Genomic DNA, 22,385 nt, shown 5'->3' on the forward strand with positions numbered 1-22,385 from the left:
CCCAGGAGGTCGAGGCTGCAGTGAGCCACGATCACACTACTGCACACCAGCCTGGGCAACAGAATAAGACCCTGACTCCAAAATAAAATAAAATAATTTTAAAAATGAAATTTGATCATAAGACCCTACTCCTCTTTTTCTGTTGTTAGAAATGCAGAAAAGAGCAGTGTCCAGTCATCGAGGACTCGTGCAAGGTCCTTCAGCAGATGGGTCCAGGACACCACACCCTGGGCTGGCCACAGCTGCTTTTGCAGAGCTCACAGCTGTTTGAAGGATGGAGGCGGAATGATGTTCAATGAGAGCCAGTAGTGCCTTCAAGGGGCAAGTCTGCCACCCACCCTGCAGCCCCAAGCGTGTGCCCTAACACCCTCTCCATACGGGCACGTGCATTGACTAAGACGAAAAGACTAAATAGCTAGATTATTTGATTGGAACCTTAAGGTGATGCCTTGTTGGAGGATACAGTTTTGAAAAGTTCTCACTTGAGGGAATACGATTAGTTAATAATCTCTACTGGCATAAAACTTCATTTGAGAGGCTCATTTCTTGTGATTGAAAGTGTTATGGGGTAGACCAGTAGTCTCTGGGACTTTAACAGAATGGGAGCTTTAGGACAAAAAGGGCTGCTGAAGTCCTCTAGAATCCAGAGCATCCCAAACTTTCCTGAGGATAAGAATCACCTGGATCTCTTATTTTTTTTTTTAAAAAAAAGGTCCCAGCCCCACGAAGGTTCTTCCAGGGAGAGGCAGGATAACAAATGGAGTTGAATGAGTGTGGCAGGAGCGTGTCAGGGGAGGTCTGGAATCACGGAGGATTCACCCCACTTCCCTGCCCCTAGCCCTCAAGCCTTCTGAGGAATCATCTGTGGCCTGTCTCTGACCCGTGTTCCTCTTGCTTTTTAGGCGCTCACAGGTCGCCATTCCCAACTGCATCTACCCCTCCTTTCCATGCACCACCCATTTCTGGCTCCCTTTCATCTCTCTTCATTCCTCCTAGCTTTTCTTCCAAGCACAGAACAATTTAAATGTCTCCTTGAGCTATCAACCTCTTGTTTATTCTCTTCTCTCGTTCTCAAAGGAAATCTTTGATACTCCTGAGGAAAACATGTTTGCATTTTCCTTTAACAAGAACTTGTAGTAACATTGCAAATTAAAAGAGAGCTTGCATAAAGAATCAGAGTATACGTCTTTGAACTCTTAAAATAGTCTCCATGTCTAATTTCTCAAAAGAAGATATACAAGGCCAGGAGTGGTGGCTCAAGCCTATAATCCCAGCCCTCTGGGAGGCCAAGGTGAGAGGAGTTCCTGAGCCCCGGGGCTCAAGACCAGCCTGAGAAACTTGGAGAGAACCTGTCTCTACAATAAATCCAAAAAAATTAGCAGGGCGTGGTGGTGTATGCCTGTAGTTCTAGTTACTTGGAAGGTTGAGGGTGCAGTGGCCGTGAGCGTGCCACCACACTCCAGCCTAGATGACAGAGTGAGACTCTGACTCAAAAAAAAAAAAATATATATATATATATATAGGAAACTAACATATGAGAAAATGCTCAATGCTCAACATTACTAATTGCCAAGAAAATGCAAATCAAAACCTAATAAGATACTACCTCACACCAGTCAGAGTGGCCATCATTAAAAAATCAAAAAAACAAGAAATGCTGGCACAGATGTGGAGAAAAGGGACTGCGTATACACTGTTGGTAGGAGTGAAGATTAGTACAACCTCTATGGAAATTAGTATGAAAATTTCTCAAAGATCAAAAAGTAGATCTATCATTTGATCCAGCAATCCCACTACCCGGTATCTACCCTAAGGAACAGAGGTTGTTATACAAAAAGGCATCGGCACCTGCATGTTCATTGCAGCAAATTCACAATTGCAAAGATGTAGAGTCAACCTAAATGCTCATCAACCAATCAGTGGTTAATGAAACTGTGGTATATATGCACAATGGAATGCTATGCAGCTATCAACAAGAATGAAAAATAATATCTTTTGCAGCAACTTGGATGGAATTAGAGAACATCATCCTAAGTGAACTAACTCAGGAACAGAAAACCAAACTCTGCGTGTTCTCACATATAAGTGGAAACTAAACTAATACCGTCAAAGACATAGAAAATGGTACCATAGACACTGGAGACTCAGAAGAGGGGGAAGAGGATGGAGAGATGAAAAATCACCTGTCGGGTCTAGTATGCACGTGGCACACTTAAAGTCCAGACCAAAAACTATTTGTACACATGAAAGCTCTTGAAATAAAGAAAAATAAAAGGACACGTGCACCCACGTGCCCAAGACCTGACACAGGCTACAGATGAATGACCCTAATGATTTAATTTGAGTACAGTTTAACAGGGATTGATTGTGTGTTTGCCATGTACTAAGCACCATGCTCCTTGGGGGAGGGATGATGAGATGATGCAAAAGTCATCTAAACAGTTTGATTACATTTGCTTTTAATTCCCTTCATGGGCGATCGCCATGCCTTTGCCCTAATTATAATTTTAGCAATTGAAAAGGGTTTCAGAGACCCTCAGATCCAACCTTTCCCTCCATTGAAATAAACCAGTAAATGTGATAGAGACGCTGTTCTTTAAGACCTCACTGTCCAGTAAAGAAGGCAGTTTTTTAAAAAATAATACCAATAAGTAAAATTAAAAGCAGTTACTTATGAGTTACGTGAATAGCTCATCTGTACACCTCTGAAGATGGATTTATCTATGTCGGTGACATAAGAGTGGCAGAGGGTCATCAATGTGGTGCTTACAGCAGAGTGTTCAGCTCTCCCAGGGATGAACTGAGAGGGGAGAGGACATTTGAACTCACTTTCTTTCAGGTGTGCATGCCATGATTATTTATTTGTCACCTTCCGAAGTCTAAACCAGGGGTCAGAAGCTAGGAGGAAGGGCTGTTGCAAATTTGCCCACTCTCTACAATTTAAATCTATTTGTAATCTCACATTTGTAACTCAAGGCACATTCACAGTCATTTTCAGACAGGTGCAGAGGTGGAAAAAAAAATGAGTTGCCAGCTCCGGTCCCACGTGTTCCCAGCTCCGGTCACACAAGGCAACACTCCACCTTCTCGTTTCAACTCTTTTCAAGTGTCCCTTTTCAGTCTTTTTAGTACCACTTTCTTGTTGTTGCATTTTTGAGCTTGTCTTTGATTATTTTGCTATCTTAAGTGCCCCCCAAATGTAGTGCAGAAGTCCTGTCTGGTGTTCCCAAGTGCATGAGGCCGTGCTGTGGTTCACAGAGAAAACAAGTGCGTTCAGTAAGCTCTGTTCAGGCGTGAGTGATGGTGCTGGTGGTGGTGAGCTCAGTGTTACTGAATCAATAGCTTGGTATGTTCAGAAAAAGGAGGGGAAGTTTGCTAGGCTGTATGTGAGTCCACTTCAGAAAGTGCTGAAATAACATCCTTAGGGTGTGATGAAGCGATGGAAACGAGGCTAAACTTATGTATTCATGAGATGATGATTGATTTTAAAACAACAAAAAGCACAGTGGACAGCATTGTAAGGCTAAAAGCTAAAGCAGTGTGTTGTCAAAATATCCAAGGTCCAGAAAATGTTTAAACCCTTTTCAGCTCATGTCTTAGTATAAAGAAGTACTGTTTATAATTAATTATTTGGAAGAAACATATATTAAATTGGGTGTCTTCAAAGAGAAGCATACATAAAGTAAGGTTATATATTGATCTGTTGATGAAGTGTTACGACCAAAAGCTTACAGGAACCAAACCTTGTGTTTCCACTGGGAGTAAAGGCTCACTGTTCACTAATTCAGTGTTCATGGCAGCTACATAGAACATAACTACCAAGAATAACAAGATGCAACTGTATATTGGTATGGAAGAAGACAGGTAATTAACAATTGCTCTACAAAGTGATCAGCACTAAAACAGCACCTGGGCCGAGTGTGGTGGTTCAAGCTTGTAATCCCAGCACTTTGAGAGGACAAGGCGAGAGGATTGCCTGAGCCCTCAGGTTCAGGACCAGCCTGAGCAACACAGTGAGACTGGCTCTCTACAATAAAATTTTTAAAAATTAGCCAGACGTGGTAGTGTGTGCCTGTAGTTCTAGCTACTTGGAAGGCTGAGATGGAAGGATCGCCTGAGCCCAACAGGTCGAGGTTGCAGTGGCCGTGAGCATGCCACGGCACTCCAGTCTGGGTGATGGAGTGAGACTCTGACTCAAAAACAAAAACAAAAACAAAATAGCACCTTAACAGTCAAGAAAACATCATGAAAATGACTGGGTGACCAGGTTTCATGTTAATACATTTTTTTCTATGAAAAGCTTTGGAAAGGAAGTTTTATATTTTTGCTTTTTATGTTATTTGTCTATGAACAACATTTAATTTATGATTGGTTATGATTTCTTGACAATCATCAGACATAGTCAGGAAAAACATTTAATTTATGATTGGTTATGATTTCTTGACAATCATCAGACATAGTCAGGAAATTGTACAAAGTGAGAAAATTTAGCCCACAAATTATTTTCAAATATAATTCAATTTTTATAACTTAAGCATTTTACAATTAACAAAGTAGTTAAATCTAGTGTTATGTTTGGTGGACAATTACATATTTGCTATTGTCAGTGTCAATTCTGTAATTTTTTATTTTGTAGCCTATATATTCTTTTTATTTCAACCCATTTTTTTTTAAGGCCCTGAAAAAGTTTATAATCCTTGGTCACTATGGAAAGATTCAAACTTTGGGGACTCTGAAGCTTATACAAATTGGGAGCCCTCTTAAGAAAAAGAACACACAATTACAAATAGTTAACCACTTCTGGGATTAACTAGTTAATTGGTTCTGTGAAGCAATTAGAGCCAATTGGATAAAATATCCACCACAGTGGCTACCCCGGGCATAGGAAAACCCAGCAGGAAACTATGGCAATAGTTCAGAAAAGAGAAGATGCCCAAACTTGGGGATGGAAAGGATGAGAGAAATATGAGAGACATTGAAGAGACAGGTCTGACAGGATGCGGTATTTGATGAGGAGGATGGTGGGATGACTCAGTGAGTCAGAAGAGGGAACGCAGAAGGGTGGGTGGATGAGGCTTGGAGAGTAAGCGACCCCAGGCGTGCAAATATCAGACCTGCGGTGCCTTCCAGAGGGAGCTGTGTGCAAGCCATTTTATGTGTATTTAGTGTTTGAAAGAGAGGACTGGACAGCTGTTAGCACATCCGTGCATGGTTGTTGATCCCAGGGCAGTGCAGAGGTTGGGAAGAGATTCAGGATGGAGTTAACACCCCAGGGAACACCAACGACCAGAGGTTTAGAGATGCTCAGAAATAGAACAAAGAAATGTTAACATCGTTAATTGAGTACCTGTAGGCGATGCATATTATGCAAGATATGGTGGGTTGTGTGTGGATCACTGAATCAGATGGAGAGATTGTCAGCTGAGGCCAGGGGTGAGGGAGACAGGTAGCTGGAGCTCGAAGGGTGAGCACGATCTGGGCTTTACAGGTGAGGGAAGCTAGGGCACAAAGCTAGAAAACTGGGAAATCGTGAGCAATTCATGTTTCCTGGAATATGGGCTATTCTGGAAAAGAGAGGGACAGTAGGAGTCCAGAGGAGACACATAGAGAGGGATGGGGAGAACAGAACAGCATTACCACGATAGGTTAAAAGGATGGAGGCTTTGAAAACCAAAAGATCGAGGTCAACAAATGGGAACTTCTGGTGGCTTCAGCAGGGAAGCTTTACAGACAGAACTGAGACTGAACATGAGGAAGAGTCCTCTGGCAAATCACTGGCTTTGCAGAGACCCACACAGAGAATCTTAGAATCAGTCAGAAGCAAGGGAGCCTGAACTCTGGTGTCGCCATAGAAACAGAGGAGGAAATAAAAGCGAGATAATGCCTATGGAGGAGCAGCCAGGGCCTGAGGGTTGGGGAGTAAATCAAGATGGAGTCCAGGGTTTTGCCTAGATGGATTGGAGGAGAACACAACACCGACTGAAATGGCTCTGTAAAAAACCCTTGAACCCTTGGGCCCTTGAGCCTGAGGGAAAGATTAGAAGTGAAAACCACAGTGCTCCCTCTCTGTGTGACTCCTACCTGATCTTCTGACTGCAGCCTCAGGTCAGGATGCTTCAAACTGTAGATGACAGTAAGCTCACACTCCACTCAACGCCCTTGTTTCCCCATCCTGCTGACTGCTTTGTTGTTTATTTGCTGTTTGTTTTTCATCCTAACCATTGAGCTTGGTTTTCATCTGGTGGAATTCCATCTGATTGAGTTTTGCCTCAATGCCTCACTTTGGTTGGCCCTGTCTTATTTATTTATTTATTACTTATTTTTAAGTCGGAATCTCACTCTGTCGCCCAGGCTGGAGGGCAGTGGCATGCTCACGGCCACCCCAGCCTAAACCTGCTGGGCTCAGGTGATCCTCCTGCCTCAGCCTTCCAAGTAGCTGGAAGCACAGGCATGCACCACCACACCCAGCTGATATTTTTATTTATTGGAGAGACGAGATCTCACCATGTTGCTCAGGCTGGTCTCGAACCCCTGAGCTCAGGCAATCCTCTCGCCTCCACCTCCCAAAGTGCTGGGATTACAGGTATGAGCTGGGCATGGTTGGCCTTGTTTTAAATTTCCTCTATCTTGGCTAAGCTCAGTGGCCCGTGCCTGCAGTCCCAGCACTTTTAGGGTTAAGGCAGATGATTACTTGAGGCCAGGAGTTTGAGACCAACCTGAGAAACATAGCAAAACCTCGTCTCTGCAAAAAATTTAGAAATTAGCCAGGTGTGGTGATGCACACCTGTAGTTCCAGCTACTTGGAAGGCTGAGGTAGGAGATCACCTGAGCCCAGGAAGTTGAGGCTGTGGTGAATCACGATCGTATCACTGCACTCCAGCCTGGGTGACTGAGAGAGACCCCAACTCAAAAACAAAAATAAACGTTCTCTCTTTCCTAAAGGTGTTTTTTTTTTTTTTTTTTTTTTGAGTTGGAGTCTCACTCTGTTGCCCAGACTGGAGTGCAGTGGCCGCTCCCGGCCACCGCAGCCTCGACCTGCTGGGGTCCAGCGATCCTTCTGCCTCAGCCTTCTGAGTAGCCGGAATTACAGGCACGCGCTACCACACCCGGCTAATTTTTAAAAAAATTTTATTGTAGAGATGAGGTCTCGCTGCCCAGGCGGGTCTCGAACTCGTGGGCTCAGGCATTCCACTCACCTCAGCCTCCCAAAGGCGCAGGATTACAGGCTGAGCCATCGAGCCGGCTTCTAAAGGTGTTTTCATCACTTACCTTTGAGATAAGCCTTCAAGGCATCACACAGATCACATTGGGATAGATAGGAGGGTTGGAAAATAGGGATGGGGATGGGAGGGAGGGAGACAGAAACTGCCTCCTCTCTCCAGGTCCTGGTCCCCAAGGACTCACTAACAATCCGTTGCTGCCTCCCCCCCAGGTTAGGGTTAGGGTTAGGGTTAGGGCTAGGGTTAGGGTAGGGTTAGGATTAGGGTAAGGGTTGAGGTTAGAAGCGCCCCCCCCCCAAAAAAAAATCTTCTCGACGCTGCTTCTTCCTGGATCTGCTTGTGGTGTTTGCAGAAACGCTTCTTTTATTCTCCTTATTCCCTTTTTTGGACTTGTTAGCCTGCAGCCTGGACTGGCTACATAAATGCAGGTCCCCTTGTTCAAAAATGATTAAGTCTTTCAGGACTGCAGCCACAGGGCATTAAACCAAGTACGGATCTTTCTTGGTGAGTCGCTTTCTGGAGTTCCAGGCCCCATGTGCTGCACAGGTCTCAGCCCACGATGTCAGCCCTCCTCGTATCTGAGTGTCAGAGCTTCATGAAGTGTGATCTCACTGCACGTCCCCCTTCATCCTGCGGTACACACACACCCACCCTCTGTGTGCCTCCACATCCCCACTCAGTTGCTCAAGGAAGACTTATCTAGAATGAGTCTAGAAGGGAGTCTTATTGTGATTTTCCACTAAATTCACGCCAACTCCTTCCTGGTTAATCTTTTTCAGTCTTCAGTAAAATAGTTGTTGACCTTCTGGGTGTGTCTGAGTAATCTCACCCAGTCACAGAAGCCACAAGACGAGAAAGATAGGGTGGTGTCCTTGGTTCAAGGCAATTTCAGTGCCGAGGGCGACCCAGGGATTGGCCCATAACTGCAATTCTCTTCCTGGAAAGGAGGGTCTGGGGTGGCCAGGGGACGCTGAGGCACTCTGTAGATGGAGTCCTTACATTTGCAAAATCCTGCCAGATAACAGTCCTGTGTATAAGTAACATAGATGTTATGATGATGTTTTTATCTAGGTGAGGAAACTGAAGCCCAGAGAAGTTAAGTGTCTTCTCAAGAAGCTAGGAAACAACACAGTCAAAAGTAGAACATGTGCCTTCTGGATCCTGAATCAGCCTACTTTTCCCTGCATACACCAGTCCACAGGGGGACATTTTACAAACTTCAGAAAGAGGCTTTAAAGCAGCTTGCATTCTATTTGTAAATAAAGGGATCAACCATGATTTCTGCCTTTCTCCAAAGTTAATAACTTTCCAGCTAACTCTTATTTCTTGTTCTGACTCTTCAGAGACAACCCTGCTCCCCAGTTTAACCTCAAGGCTCACACAAATTCCCGAGATCTGAAGACAGCCATCGAGAAAATTACCCAGAGAGGAGGGCTTTCTAATGTAGGTATGTGATCGGGGTTCAAATAATTTTTTCTTGCTACTATGTTTTTCTTTTCTATGTTATTGTCTTTTAACATTCTATGTAGAAAGAGGGAAAAAAATAATAAAAATAATAATAATAGCCTCTCAAGACATGACCCCCATAACATCTTATCGTTACTAAAGTTTTAATCTGGCTTTGGAGGCAAGACTCTTAGAAATGTGCGTACTGAAACGTGTATTTCAGTATGCTGGTTCCTTGGCGGGGTGGCCAACATACTTCAGAACAAGCAGGACTGCTGTTGTGACTACTTCCTGGTTGGCCTACAAGTCATCAGCTATTTAAAAAATTTTTAAATTTATTTTATTTTTATTTTATAGAGACGAGGTGTCGCTCCTTTGCCCAGGCTGGTCTTGAACTCCTGGCCTCAAGTGATCCTTCCTCCTTGGCCTCCCAAAGTGCTAGGATTGTAGGCATGAGCTACCATGCCCAGCTATCATCAGCTATTTAACATGAACTTTTGAGACCAATTCCATTCAGGAAGCCCCTCAGAGTCCCTGGAGAATCGTGTTCAATCAGCTGCTTTTGTGGCGATGACTGTGAAAAGACAGACAAGTTGTATGTTTCAAGCTGTGTCTCTTATGATGTCTGAGCCCTTGGAGAGGGTCACCAGAAATGCATGCTCAGCAGGCATGTCTAGAAACTCCATTTTATGTTTACTCAAAGATGACTGGGCATTAGGAAACAGTTTCACACTGATCAAACTCAAAGCTGTCAAAGAGCCCATGCCAATTTATTAACTTATAAATGGTGGCCTGGCTTTGAGGGCACTGTCAGTGGTGGGTACTGATCATCCATTTCCTAGGGAACCTGTCCCTACCATCAAAATCTAAAGAATGGAGTTGTGAGCTACATGGCTTGGCTTAGAGCGCATGCAGGGAATTGAGCTGTCTTTGAGCAACTGTCCTTGGAGTTACAGTGAATCTGGTTAATTACTTTCCTCTTCACCTCAGTGTCCATCTCTGGAATGACCAGAACATTAGTATCTGGCAAATGCATAGCCTTTCACCTTTGAGCAATGCTAAAAATAAATAAATAAAAACACTAGCTGAGTCACCACCCTCACACTGGTGTTACCTTCATCAAAAACATGGTACAGTTGATCCCTGATTTGTTTTCAACCTGATACAAAATTCCAGTGGAGAAGAACTTCAGAAGACACTTGCCCTGATGAGATTACAGGGGCATCTTGATCCAGTCAGCATGCCCTTTTCAGTGGATAACATGTTCTAGCTCTGCCTCTGTATTGTTCAGGGTCTGGATATTCAGGGAACAGAATTATACAACTGATTCCAGCAGAAAGGAATTTACTTTAGGGTGTTAAATCGTTTTTTGAATTATTCAAAAGATTGGAGATGCAAACTGTATGCTGAGCTTTCAGAGATGACTTTTTTTTTTTTTTTGAGTTGGACTCTCACTCCATCACTCAGGCTGGAGCAAAGTGGCATACTCACAGCCACCCCAGTGTCAATCTGCTGGGCTCCGGCAATCCTTCCATCTCAGCCTTCCAAGTAGCCGGGACTACAGGTGCACGCTATCACACCTGGCTAATTTTTTTATTTATTGTAGAGTCGAGGTCTCGCCAAGTTGCCTGGGCTGGTCTTGAACCAGTGGGCTCAGGCAATCCACTCATCTCTGCCTTCCAAAGTGCTGGAATTACAAGCTGAGCCACTGAGCCTGGCCTCAGAGATGACCTTTAAAGTCTTTGTGCAGAACCAGAGTCTCCCAGGGGGCTTCTACCTTTTCCAAGATCAGGAAATCACTTTCTGAGTTCTGCCACAGCAGAACTGCTTCAACCAGAAAGCCACCACGATCAGAAAGCTTCTGCTAGAGCTGTCAGAACCATCCCTTACCTGCCCCATTTGTACCCACAAGCTGCATGCTTCCCACCCTACCAGCTCCACACCATTGAAGCCAGCCACCAAGCCCAAGCACCCTACTGACAGTGCCCCAGAAAAATCAACTACTCAATAAATATTTGTCAGTAGAAATACAAACAAAAGTACTGCGTCTGCCTCACTTTTATCTTCTAAATCTCACGCATCAATTCATGGAACTAAAACAGAGCTAGAACCTTAGCTGCAAGGGAGTCTAGACAATGTAGTTTTCTAATTTCTAGCCTCCACTTCCAAGCCCCACTGGAAGGTAGATACATATTGAGCACTATTTCATCAGGGCCTTCATATTTAAGGTTAGATGGCATCAAGGTGATCTCATGGCTTCTGGTACTCTGCCTATGAGTGCCTACTATTAGGCCAGAGAGGACTGCTGGGTGCTTTAGGCCTTAAGGAAAATTATCCCTTGGCTATAAAAGCAGTCTCAGCAGCTAAGGTTTTCCTTTAGCAACCAGGGTATGTGCAGCCAGTTCACATGCATTTTCCAGGACATTTCTCCAGCAACTGTATATGTAACCATGTGATGTTTTCACTTGACAGATAAGAGTATACCAGCCAGTGGAGACAGGATGCTGGCCCAAGCCAGAAATGCATTGAGTGTAATAATATTAATAGTAAAGTCTAAAGAAGTTGGTTTTAAACACTTATTGAGATTGAGGACTCCTTTGAGAATCCTTTGGCCCATGAAAGCTATGGCCCTTTTGTCCAGATAGATACTTGAATACATGAAGGGCTGTGTATAATTTTAGGGAATGTGAATGCACTCCCAAGCACCAGGGTTCACAGAGCCCAGGTTCAGAATACTGCCTTATATTTGCAACCATGATGACTCTAGGTTGACCAGTCATCCCAGTTTTCCCAGGAGAACCTAGGGCTTTCCGTGCTAAAACTAGGCAAGTCCTAGCAAACTGGGACAGTTGATTGTCATCCCAGTTCACTCTGAAAATTTCCTGAGGCCCTTCACAATATGAAGTCTGCACTTGGGAAAAGTAAAGTAGTTCCATTTTGCATTGCTATAAAGCATAGCACTGGTACCTGCTTCTGGTGAGGCCTCAGGAAGCTTACACTCGTGGCGGAAGGGGAAAGGGTGAAGGCATGTCACATGGTGTAAGTGGAAGCAAGAGAGAAGGGACATGCCAGGTTTTTTAAACAACCAATGAATTAATAGAGCGAGAACTCACACATTACCGCGAGAATAGCACCAACCCATTCATGAGGGATCCACCCCCATGACCCAAATACCTCCCACTGTGTCCCATTTCCAACACTGGGGATCACGTCAACATGGGATTCGGAGGGAACAAACATAAAAATTATATTGGCATGTCAAGAGGTTCTGTAGCACCTCATGACTGTTACACTCAGCTGAAGCAGATCATTGTCATGGAAATCTAGGCCCAGAGACCTAGAGTGATCTGCTCAGGGCCACATAGCCAGTGGGTAGCATAGCCAGGGCTAGAGCCCTGTTTCTCAGTTCCTCATGGGTACAGCCCCTCCCTGGCCTGCCAGCCCTGTGACCTGGAACTGAAGAAGAGACATCACCAACCCCAGAACACAGCCCTCCACAGCCAGAAGCTGCTAGGGTTCTGGGCTCGCCCCAGCTGCAAGGGACCAAGACAGGCTGCTGTCACTGCAGGTCAACACCTCCTGCCCCGCACTCTCAGAAACACCAGTGTTGGTGCTTAGTATGAGTCCAGCACCCAGACAGAGATGGGACCCTTTGTTCCCATAAAAGCCTCTTTCACCTACTTACTGGTCCCTAGAACTTTCTTCAAAGCAAGAGACGACTACAAGCTAAGGGCTTGAAACGAATGTGAAATGGATAGTGGTGATGGTTGCACAACATTGTGAACATACTTAATGCCACTGACTTGTCTAAGAAGAGTTAGAGTGGATTTTTAAGGAAACCAACAAACTGGGGAGGGAATGAGTATGTTTTTCTTGATCTCTTTGTGCTGCTGTGATCTGTTCTTCTGTTTGTAGTTGGCATGATCCCTCCAGGAATGAGTTCTCTTTGTTATATTTTTTATTTTTGTAGAGAGAGGGTCCTGTTATGTTGCCCAGGCTGGTCTTGAACTCTTGGTCTCAAGCAGTCTTCCCATCTCAGCCTCCCAAAGTGCAGGGATTACGGGCATGAGCCACCGTTCCCAGGCAAGGCATGAGTTTTCTTTTTCTTCCAGGCCGGGCCATCTCCTTTGTGACCAAGAACTTCTTTTCCAAAGCCAATGGAAACAGAGGTGGTGCGCCCAACGTGGCAGTGGTGATGGTGGACGGCTGGCCCACCGACAAAGTGGAGGAGGCTTCGAGACTTGCCAGAGAGTCGGGGATCAACATTTTCTTCATCACCATCGAGGGTGCGGCTGAGAGTGAGAAGCAGCACTTGGTGGAGGCCAACTTCGCAAACAAGGTATGTGACTGCCCAGAGATGCCCCTCCCTGCTCCATGTCAGGATTCCCTGTACCCTGAAAAGTGGCAACGCCCTCAAGGTGGTTTTTCTCCTTCCTGTCAATGTGTGTGATGCTTGCTTCAAGGCAGTAGGGACCAGGAGTCTGGAACCTGAAATGACCTCCTCAAAGCAAAACCCACACCCATCAGGGGCCTGCGGTGTGAAGGGAGAGGACAGGGGCAGTGTCCCCAAGGTAGCAACCCAGAGACTCTCCCTTGCTCCGCCCACAGCCCCCAGGGGCCTCACCCAGACAGCTCAGGGAGGCTTCATGCACAACAGATACACACACGTGTGTACATATGCCATCTTGTGCACATACAAGCATTCTCTTTCAACACACATAGACACACACACACACACACGTACTGCAAAGGAATCAATCTGATAAACAGGAGGAAAGAGACATTGAACCAGACCGGTAAGATTATGTTTCTAGACCTTCCACCTGGATTCCATGGAGCTGCCCCGCAGGAGATGGGGAGGAGACAAGCAGGGGTCTAGGACCCCTACCCAGTACCCATTCCATAGAAGCTGCTCCGCTTTTGTGTTTTCTGCAGTGTGACTCCAGACAAACCTTCCTCCACAGAAAAGCCTCCAGCTTTAAAAAAGAAAGCAAGCCTTAGGCAGGTTTGTTCTTGAAGCCCCTCCAGCTTTAGTAGTCTACATGTTGTCATGGAATACCACACAGCCATTAAAAACAACAAAAGCATGTCCTTTGCAGCAACATGGATACAGCTGGAGGCCATTATCCCAAGCAAATCAACCCCCAAACAGAAAATCAAATATGGCATGTTCTCACACATAAGCAGTAGCTAAACACTGGGTACACCCAGGCCTGAGGACGGGAACAGTAGACACTAGTGGGGAAAAGGGTTGGAAAACGATCAGTGGGGCGCCATGCCCACCACCTGAGTGATGGGTTCATAGAAGCCCAAATGTTGCCATCACATAATACCTGCACTTTGGGAGGCTGAGGTGGGAAGATTGCTTGAGGCCAAGAGTTCAAGACCAGGTTTGTGTCACAAGACTGCACATGTACCCCGAATCTAAAATACAATAAAATAATAATAATATTCTATATGTTCAGAGCCAACAGGGCTCAACCTCCTGTGTCATCTGGAGCCCCCGCCCACTTCCTGTTCCTCATCCCCTCTTCCTGAACTCCCAGGATGCTATGTGGCTCTGACTTCATCAGCGCTCTACTTTTTTCCGCCATGTGTCCTAAATGTAGACGTCCCAGGTCCCAACCCTGGCCGCTCCTCTTCCCTCATGGGCCTTCTTCCTCCCAGAGATCCCCCCAGGGCCACAGATCTGGCCTTCTTCCGAGCTCCCGGACTCTGTTTCCACCTGATACTCTATCATCGTCCCCATCACAAGCCAGGTCCTCATCTCTTCCACCTCAACCGTGTCCTCCTCTAGACTTTGAGGGAATGGCCCACACCATCCGAGGGCAGTGCCCCCCAGAGCCCCTCGTCGGCCCCCACATCACGTTGTCTGTCTCTCGACTCTTTCTCCCGCCCGATGCCACCTGCCTGATCCAGCCAGGACTTTGCATCTGTCCATCTCCCCCTGGCTCCCAGAAGCTCAGCTCCTGTTTGTGACGGGTTCCCCCAGCCCCGTGGGGTTCTTGCTTCAAAACCCTCCTCGTTCCCCATTTCTCTTGAGGCCTTCTGGGGTAAGGACCATTCCCCTTTTCAAGCTAATCTGCTGTGACCCCTCACCCAGCTGGCCCTGTGTACCCATCACCTGGTCTCCCATCCACACCCAGTACCCCCACCCTCCCCAGCCATGACAATGCTGCCTGGCGGGAACCCCCTCCCTCGCTGGCTGGAATTCAGTTTAGTATCTACACTCCGCTCACACCACCTACTCTGTGCAGCCTCATGAACCCCAGTTAGGTTTTTACAGATCAATAACAAAAAATATTTCCTAGGAAAGTTTTAAGCTATCTCTTGTCTCACTTCACGACACAAGTCCATCAGTCGTTAGCAGGTCTGACTCTTCCTGTGACCCAAAGACTGGGGCATGAGATAACGCCACACCTTGGGGTCGTTAGCCCAGCTCTCAGGGGCACAGCAGCCAGAGGTTCCATGTTCATCTGCAGCTGCCTTAATTTTTTTCTGGAAAAAGTTGAGGCGCAAGGAAATGATTATTCATTTGCTCAGAAACAAAGTTGTCCTGAGGGCAGAGCTTGGGTTGTGTAGACAGACAGATCTGTGTTCCAGTGTCAGGGAAGTCCCTTCTCAGCGGCCCTCGACATGTGCCTTCATGGCAGAGGTTTAATTCCACCTTGCAGGGTCAGGGTGAAAATGTAGCAGAGGCTCATTCCAAGAGCATCTCATGGGCCCCCAACACGTGGTCATTTGGCAACTGTGGGACCCCTTCCCACTGGGTGCAGGGCTGCCCTGGAAACATTTATTCAGTCATTTCTTGTGTATGCCCTCTGTTTTCCCAACAAGAACAAAGACTTTCTTTAATCATGCACTGGGCCGGGCATGGTGGCTCACGTTTATAATCCCAGCACTTTGGGAGGCTGAGGCAGGAGGATTGCTTGAGCCAGGAGTTCCAGATCAGCCTGGGCAATATAGCAAGACTTCTTCTCTACCAAAGACATTTTTTTAAAAGTTAGCCAGGTGTGGCAGTGGCACCTGCAGTCCCAGCTAATTGGGAGGCTGAGGCAGAAGGATTGCCTGAGCCCAGGAGGTCGAGGCTGCAGTGAGCAGTGACCATGCCATTGCACTTCAGCCTGGGTGACAGAGCAAGACTCCAAATGGCTGCCAGGACAATGTGTGGAGAGGTCTGGAGAGGCGTAAACAGGAAGCTGAGATCCGTGACTTAACATCCCCAAGAATCTGCTTAGCAGACAGCTTTCCAATCCTGTAGGCAGAGGCTCCCTGAAGGGGCAGGGGTAAGTTCAGGGATAACCCAGGGGCCTCCACCAGGGCCTAACTGGTGAACTGCAGCAGAGATCTACAGCGAACCAGGGTCTGCTGGCCTCTCTGCCTGCCCTGGGATTTCGGCCCTGACCTCTACCCCTCTGCCTTCCAGGCCGTGTGCAGAACCAACGGCTTCTACTCACTGCACGTGCAGAGCTGGTTCGGCCTCCACAAGACCCTGCAGCCCCTGGTGAAACGCGTGTGCGACGCGGACCGCCTGGCCTGCAGCAAGACCTGCTTCAACTCGGCCGACCTGGGCTTCGTCATCGACGGCTCCAGCAGTGTGGGGACCACCAACTTCCGCACGGTGCTGCAGTTCGTGGCCAACCTCAGCAAGGAGTTCGAGATCTCCGACACAGACACGCGCGTGGGGGCCGTGCAGTACACCTACGAGCAGCGGCTGGAGTTTGGGTTCGACGCCTACAGCAGCAAAGCTGACCTCCTCAACGCCATCAAAAGGGTGGGCTACTGGAGCGGGGGCACCAGCACGGGGGCGGCCATCAGCTATGCGCTGGAGCAGCTCTTCAAGAAGTCCAAGCCCAATAAGAGGAAGCTGATGGTCCTCATCACCGACGGACGGTCCTATGACGATGTGCGGATCCCGGCCATGGCCGCCCATCTCAGGGGTGAGCAGCTGGGCCTCCCGATCGGCTGAGGGGGCTCTCCCAGGCATGGTGGGCCACAGGAGAGGGAGGTGCTGTCTCTGCATGCTTTGCTTTTGTCTGTGATTTGAGAAAAGGTTCAAGGCCCTGGGAGCATCTGAGGCCCCTCTGAGCCGAAAGAGGACGATCAGGGACAGCAAGGTCCTTTCCAAAGTGTCATCACAAACCCAAGGCCTGTGGGTGTCTGGGGACGCTGTTTCCTTTACATCCTGCACCCTGAGGCATTTCCCACGAGAGTGGGTTACTTTAAAAGGGAATTTGAGGCTGGGCTGGCTCATGCCTATAATCCCAGCACTTTGGGAGGCCAAGGCAGGAGCGTCGCTTGAGGTCAGGAGTTCAAGAACAGCCTGGGCAAAATAGTGAGACCCCCCCCCATCTCTACCAAAAAAAATTTTTTTTTAATTAAAAAAAACGTCACCAGGCATGGTGGCTCACGCCTATAATCCCAGCACTTTGGGAGGCCGAGGTGAGAGGATTGCCTGAGCCCATGGGTTCAAGACCAGCCTGGGCAGTTTAGCGAGACCTCATCTCTACAATAAGTCAAAAAAAAAAAATGAGCTGGGCATGTTGATGCTTCCAGTTTCTTGGAAGGCTGAGGCAGAAGGATCACCTGAGCCCAGCAGGTCAAGGCTGCAGTGGCCGTGAGCGTGCCACTGCACTCCAGCCTGAGCGAGAGTGAGACTCCAACTCAAAAAAAAAAAAAAATCAGAGGACAGGTGAGGCAACAGGGCACCCAGAAAATACTTGAGATTGTGACCCCACTGTGGGGGGACCAGGGGACAGAGGCCACTGTTTCATGGCCATTTTGCTCACCCCACTCGGACCAATCTAAAAGTGGTATGGGAATAGGTTTTTGTGGGGTAAGGCGTTAAGACCTGCTGAGGAGCTACTCAGCCCAAATCAGGAGTCAACCCCAGGCAGTGTCCTTGTTCTCCCATAGGAATGGATGCCTGTCTCTGACTCCTGTTCTCTCCTCCCTGGGGCTTCCGACTCCCCTGTGCAATCCAACACCCCCAGTTCCACCATGCCCTGCTCAATTGCGTTTTGATCCCCCCCCAAGTCTCTCACTTAAAATATTCCCCTCGACCTTTTCCACTTGTCCCCTCCCCTTCACAGTCAAACATCAGGACACCACGGCTCTCTGTGCCCACTCCACATCTGCGTGTGATCTCTTGGGCGTCTCCTCCCCTAAACCTGCTCTCACTCAGTCACTGATGTCTTGGATTTGTTGTGCTTGTCCTAAATCCACTGAGTACTTTTTTGTTTTCATTTTGCATGACCTCCCCCCTGAAGAGCACTTCCTTCCTTATCTTGAAAAGCTTTATGACAATGATGAAGCAGATGTGGGGTGACCATCTCTTTGGGTATGGGGGCGAGGATTCCTGCACCGGAAATGAGGCTGGATTCCACAGCTTATAACATCATCCTCAAGCCTAAAGTGATTCGATTCCACTGTTTTAGTTAAAAAGATCTAGAACTATTTTCTTCTGGGATTTGTGTTTGTTTGGCTTTTTAGAGATGGGGTCTCTCTTTGTTGCCCAGGCAGGTCTCAGACTCCTGGAGTCAAGCCATCCTCCTGCCTTGGCCTCCCAAAGCACAGAGACAGCCAGGTTCGGTGGCCCAACTTGTAATCCCAGCACTTTTGGAGGCCAAGATGAGTGGATTGCCTGAGTCTGCAGGTTTGAGGCCAGCCCGGGCAACTTTGTGAGACCTCATCTCTACAATAAATCAAAAATTAACCAGGCATAGTAGCATGTGCCTGTAGTTCCGGCTACTTGGAAGGCTGGGACGGAAGGATTGCCAGAGCCCAGCAGGTCAATGCCGGGGTGGCCATGAGTGTGCCACTGCATTCCAGCTTAGGGGACAGAGCAAGACTCCAACTCAAAAAAACAAAAACAAAACAAAAAAACCAAAGCACAGAGATTATAGGCATGGGCCACTGCACCTGGTACTGAACTTGCTTTTGATGCATTGAAGACACTCTGAGATCTCTTCTGGCTCTCCACACTGGCCGAGTAGGCATGCATCCTGCAGTGTGACCCACATGGCACAAAAGTGTCATTTGTCCCCATATGTCCTTCCTCTCTTCTGCTGGACGTGAAATTCCTTCCATGTATTTACTCAATTCTGTTCTTTTTTATTTTTTCCCAAAAGACTATAAACTCCTGAGATAGAGACTATATTAATTTTGTGACTGTTATATAGTGGATGTTCAAAAGGATTTATTGAGTGAATGGATGGATGACCACTGTAGTCTTAATTCTGGAAATCAAAAGACTGTAGGATTTGTTTGTTTTGGTTTTTGTCACGCGTCTGATCTGGGATTCGGTCATGCCAGCAGAACAAGAAGGGGCTTCATTCGCGGCACCTTTTCTTGGGGACATTTTGTCATCTACTCTTTGTCCCCACAGGTGTGATCACCTATGCGATAGGCGTCGCATGGGCTGCCCAGGACGAGCTGGAAGTCATTGCTACACACCCCGCCAAGGACCACTCCTTCTTTGTGGATGAGTTTGACAACCTCTACCAATATGTCCCCAGGATCATCCAGAACATTTGTACAGAGTTCAACTCCCAGCCTCGGAACTGAGTTCAGAGCAGCCAGAGCACCAGCGAATACCGCTTTACGGCTGGCTCTTTGGACACCCCGTGAGCTTTTGGGGACACACACAGGGCAGCAGGGCTAGGGCAGGGCTGGGGAAATAGACGCGTTGTTATTCCTTGCTGTCGTGGTTTTTCATACTTCAGAACTTGGAATTAGAAAGGTAATCACAAATGTGTAGAGTGAGTCATAATGGCAAATCATTTTGAGGGTACTGGGATGTTACATTTTGACAGTTGTTTTCAAAATAAATGTTCAGAATAGAGCACAGCACTTAGGACAGGCTTAACTGGGGCTTCTGTGAGACTTTTTATTTTTATTTCTCTTTAGAACTCTGTAACCCTCAGCAAGTTTCATTTTTGTCATGATGGTGTAGGAGTTGCTCAATTAAATGTTTCCAAGGATTACATGCAACTCTCTGCATCATGTGTGGTGTGCACAGGGTTTGTGGCGGGGCACCTGTGTGAGCTCATGCCTGACCAAGGTGACAACCCCCTGTGTAGGTACAGAGAAAATGTGCAGGACAGAGTGTGTCCTGACTTGCTGACCTCCCTGTGGTCTGCACCCACCAACACTCGGCAACATATTGCTTTGGGGTAGTTGGCTCTGGAGGGCCAAGTCGACCTTGCTGTCCCTCCTTTTTTGCCTGACAAGAGACCACCCGCCTCAGAGAAGGGCTGGCCAGTCAACAGCAGATATGCAGTGAGGGTTTTTGCACTCTGCTTTACCTTTTGATGTCAGAGAGTTAAAAATCCCACCCTGGCATCATACTCATGCCGCCATTTTTTTAACACAGGACCCATGAAGGGGCATGGGTCAATTGCATGTGCATTTGTTTCTCCTCTCATGAATATTCATGACTCCTCCCTATACTTATTGCATATGTATATCTGGCTACCCCATTCAGTATAAGCTCCTGCTGCTTTGGTCGCTTCCTCAGAGCATGTTTCCAGCTTCTGACGGGAGGCTATGCTTCCTAGCCTGTTAGCACGGCCACCTGCAGACTGCAGCCCTTTATGAGAAAGAAAGCTCTCCTTTCTACATTAAAAAAAAGATGGTGCAGCAGACTATATGTTAGAATCACTGGGAAGACTGAAATGCTGATTCCCAGGCCAACACCAGTGAGATTGGGATTGGAGCATATTTTAAGAGCTCTCTGGTGATGTCTATACCCTTCCAGGATTGAAAGCCACTGGACCATGCGAGAGGTTGTGGTACAGCTGCTGCCTGGGTGGCCCTGTTGATGGTTGGTGCCCAGGGTTCATCTAGTTTAGCTTTCAGCTTGAATTTCTCATTTGTTAACTAGATATTATTATTGATGGGTGTGTTAAAATAAGCTGGGATGAGCTTGGTAGGACTCACTTTTTACTTCCAGCCTCTCCAAGGACTCATTTATCAGGATGTGAAATGGGTGTGGAATGAGAAGACTCAAAAAAACCATAAATAGAGAGGACTTCTTTATTAGGTTATGTTTATACAAGTATATGTTGAAGGATACTACTTTAAACAGATGCCAACAGGTAATTAATTGCATCAATACTTGAGACAAAATATTTCCATAAAACGATATAACCAGGCATGATGGCCCATGGCTGTAATCCCAGAACTTTGGGAGGCTGATGCAGGAGGATTGCTTGAGCCTAGGAGTTTGAGACCAGCCTAGGCAACACAGAAAAACCCTGTCACTCCAAAGGAGAGAGAGAGAAAGAGAGAGAGAGAGAGAGAGAGTTGTCATGAACCAGGCACAGTGGTTCACATCTGTAATCTCAGAAAGTGCTGGGAGGCAAGGGCTAGAGGATTACCTAGGGGTTCGAGACCAGCCTGGGCAACTTGGCAAGACCTCATCTCTACAATACATAAAAACAATTAGCCGGGGGTGGTGGAGTGCACCTGTGGTTCCAGCTACTTGGAAAACTAGAATGGAAAGATTGCCTGAAACCAGCAGGTCGAGGCTATGGGGGCCGTGAGAAAACCACCCACAACCTGGGCAACAGAGTGAGACTCCAACTTAAAAAAAAAAAAAAGAACTGAGGATATTATTCAGTCAGCAGAATTTACACTGAACTCACCAAACGTCTTAGTGCCTGGAAAGACACTATATTGTCAACTAAAATTATTTTGGTCTACAGACCTCTCTACAGAACTCAGTTAAAGATGTCAGTAACTTCAAATTTATTAGTCATAAAATTTACTTTGAATGCAATTGCAGTGTTGTCCAAAAACTTTAAAATATGAAAACTATTTTTAAAAAGGTAATTCTTCAGAAAGATACCAGTGTCACTCCATCAATACCATCCTCAGCTGAGAAACTAATTAAGAAACTTAACCAGGACCAGGAAAAATTATTCTGTCTACTTTTTTGAATGTGAAAATAGTCAGCATAAAGAAGTTTTTCAACATTGCTTCAATGTACACAGATAAATTTTTATTCTTTAAAGAAAAAATTTATTTTGGAAAATGATTTTTAATATAGTTTTTTCATAGGGGCCTTCATGTAAAAATCAACCTGTCATCAATAAGTAAATATTTTCAAAAATAATGTAAAAATAAATAAATAATATAAATATATAAAGTAATAATATAAAAAGAAAATAAATATTTCCAAAAATAACAACTCCAAAAATAATGTACTTTTAATTATTTTGGCATCCTCTTTTACACAAAGCTGTCCCAATCTGAAAAATGAACTCTCATCAGGGGTATTAAAATTCTGAAGATAAATGAACCTCTTCCATTGAGCCCATATTCTCCATGTGTCAGCAAAACTTGAGTATGTGTGGTGTGAGGAAGGGACCATAGGAAATGATGTGGCCTACACACCCAAAGGCTACCATGTCACCAGAATTGTCGGTGCGGCTGTTCAAGCCACCAAAGATAGTGACAGACATTGAGATAGAGAGAAAACCAGTGAGCCAGGCTCTGGCATTGTCCGTGAATGAGAGGAGGTAGCTGGTCTGTTGAAAGCATCAGTGACAGGATGAGAGACTGAAGATGGCCTGAGGTGAGGTCGTCAAGGGAGCTAAGCTATGAAGGTGGAAGGAAAGGGACAGCATGGAAGGGCGATGGAGCAAAGAGCAGACTGAGCCCCGTTCCAGGCCCTATATATGTGGGGTGAGGATAGACACCCTCCACTGGGGAGGT

The 22,385-nt window shown here is 46.4% G+C and overlaps 1 protein-coding gene across 2 annotated transcripts in view; it reads left to right on the plus strand.

Moving 5' to 3' along the window:
* Nucleotides 1–19,658, plus strand: part of VIT (vitrin) — a 135,559-nt gene extending 115,901 nt beyond the window's left edge. For both annotated transcript variants that reach the window (XM_008069129.1, XM_008069130.1), the window contains 4 exons: nt 8,564–8,667; nt 12,779–13,005; nt 16,093–16,606; nt 19,054–19,658. In XM_008069129.1, the coding sequence (XP_008067320.1) occupies nt 8,564–8,667; nt 12,779–13,005; nt 16,093–16,606; nt 19,054–19,232 (1,024 nt within the window). In that variant the 3' untranslated portion in view covers nt 19,233–19,658. The remainder of the gene's footprint in view (nt 1–8,563; nt 8,668–12,778; nt 13,006–16,092; nt 16,607–19,053) is intronic.
* The last annotated feature ends 2,727 nt before the right edge of the window (nt 19,659–22,385 follow it).

Source organism: Carlito syrichta, unplaced genomic scaffold (assembly GCF_000164805.1).
Source record: "Carlito syrichta isolate Samal-C Ts95f unplaced genomic scaffold, Tarsius_syrichta-2.0.1 Scaffold311830, whole genome shotgun sequence".
Taxonomy (NCBI): domain Eukaryota; kingdom Metazoa; phylum Chordata; class Mammalia; order Primates; family Tarsiidae; genus Carlito; species Carlito syrichta.